At 43.9% G+C, this 2,216-nt stretch overlaps 1 protein-coding gene across 1 annotated transcript; it reads right to left on the minus strand.

The window, feature by feature from the left end:
- Positions 1–421: 421 nt before the first annotated feature.
- Positions 422–2,097, minus strand: SARC_14638 (hypothetical protein). The gene is made up of 2 exons (XM_014291226.1): positions 2,001–2,097; positions 422–1,398 (listed from the first exon to the last, which is right to left on the minus strand). The coding sequence occupies exons 1-2, from the start codon at positions 2,091–2,093 to the stop codon at positions 706–708; spliced, it is 786 nt and encodes a 261-aa protein (XP_014146701.1). The 5' UTR covers positions 2,094–2,097; the 3' UTR covers positions 422–705.
- Positions 2,098–2,216: the final 119 nt, after the last annotated feature.

The following is a 2,216-nucleotide window of genomic DNA, read 5'->3' on the forward strand; positions in this document are numbered from 1 at the left end:
ATATATATATGTATGTATGTATGTATGTATGTATATAAGAACCCTATTTACTGGCCGCATCCATGTAAACCTTTGTACGTACGTAGGTCTTTAAGTGAAAGAAGAGGGCAGGATTGTCTGCGTTAAAATCAAATGTAAGCATTTAGTTGTCGGATACATTACAATACAGCTATTTGATAATCATTTACGCAGTAGGACAACCGGAATTGCGGTGGTCGATGGTGTGTGCGTGTGGTTTGCTCAGGATGGCTGACCACCATACTTTGTTTGCTATAGGTGTAGAAAGCCGTTCATAATATGGCTAATGTGCATATAAAGTCATATAAACACGAAGAGAAGGATGTAAGGTTGTCCTCTCAGCAATGAATTTAGGATAAGCGTAGCACGTTTGATATGCTATGCAAAACTTTAAGGCAAAAGGTACGTTTACAGAAGTTTTACTTTGAATAAAATAGGAATATGTACAAATCACCGATCACATCGGTGAATTATATATGTTGGGGACGGCGGGTGCCTAGAGATACATTTACCAAACTACCAAACATGTCCCGATCGATGCTATCTCTATATATCGGGACAGGAGCAAAATCTTTATACCGGTAGATCCCCCACCAAGCTAGAGCATCAATCTCGACCAAGAAAAATTAGATGAATATATGTATATATATATATATAGGTATATATATAAAATATCGAGTATGCTGCCTAGTTGATGGCTCCAATTAGGGTATTGATCTCATCGCCCTTATCACCACCCACGTTGAGCGTCTTCGGGTTCTTGACCTTAACCGCTCGCTTCACCTCAGCAGGCTTGGCCAGCTTAAACGGCCACAGGAAGTTGTTAGCGTCGTTGAAGTGGTCGCCACTGGTGGATATCTCATGGATGATATCGTCTAAACAGATGATGTTCTTGTCGCCCAACTCCTTCTCAATCAGCGCATTATCTGTGATAGGCACGCGTTTGCCTTCAATCCTTCCCGTGCCTCGCTTCACTACCAGCTCTCGGATGGTCTTGTTGGTGGGTGTACCCCAGGCTACATACGGGGATACCTTATTCAACAGCTTCTGGTTTCTCTCGTCCAGACGTACAAACGCGCCAGTATTTAGTCCCCACAGTCTCAGGCGTAGCAGCGCCTTGCGAGTTTCGGCACAGGTACCGTTCATAGGCAGCAGCCGCACGGCAAACACTACCGGTAGGCCTGTGGCTACATACTTCTCTTTGGGCTCGGCAGCCTTGGCAATCGCTTTCTTGCTAAGGTTGACCTTGGCACTTTTAGCCTTCTTCACGATCTTCTCCAGACGTTTGGAGTCCTCGTTTTTGGCTCGGTTCTGGATCACAAACTCTTCAATGCGTTTGAAGTTCTTCTTTCGGCCCTTTGCCTGCTTAGCCTTGACTTGCTGCGGATCGTAGAGACGGATAGATAGTTAGAAACAGAATAGCACGATTGAACATCGGACCAACACCTTAACAGGCACGCTGTATGAGATGTCATAGCCAAGACAGCACTTAGCTGCGCTGATAAACTGATTGTGATGGGGCACAAACTTACTCAGCAGTAGTACATATTCAGTTTTATAGAACCCAGCCTAATGGATCGTATACATTTGTAGCGTAGTACTCGCCACATCGGAACTGCTCCAAACACTGGCTGATGCACAACGCGCTCGTTTGGATTATAACCAGGAAGCATTGAACATGCTGCCGCCACATAACGTTACAGGCACATGTACTGTTTCTAACAGTCTACGTTAGTGACCGATTGTGTGCGTTATCTCCACGTGATATTCAGTAAGATATAGACTCACATCACCCAATCATAGATCAAAGACGCTTTACCGCTTGCCATGTGAGAGATCAGGTGTGCGGCACGACAAGACGGGGTGTGGGTATGAATGAAGAAGCAAACGAATGATATGATGTACAGAACTGCACAGGACTTGATGATCAATACCAAATGATATATAATTTATAGAGCTACACAAAATTTGGAGATACATACCTGGTTTTTGACCTGAACAGACCGCTTGGCTTTGACCTCAGCTATACTCTTGCGCTTTCGGATAACCACTTCCGAAACTTTGGGCAGGGACATTCCCCTAAATCATATAGGAGATACCAATTGATAGTGTAAGTTTAAAAGAGTCCGCTGTAGAATGAGGACATCAATTTATCCATGAAGTGGATAGAAAAGAATAGGATACGACAAATACATAGA

This window comes from Sphaeroforma arctica (assembly GCF_001186125.1).
Source record: "Sphaeroforma arctica JP610 unplaced genomic scaffold supercont1.4892, whole genome shotgun sequence".
Taxonomy (NCBI): domain Eukaryota; class Ichthyosporea; order Ichthyophonida; genus Sphaeroforma; species Sphaeroforma arctica.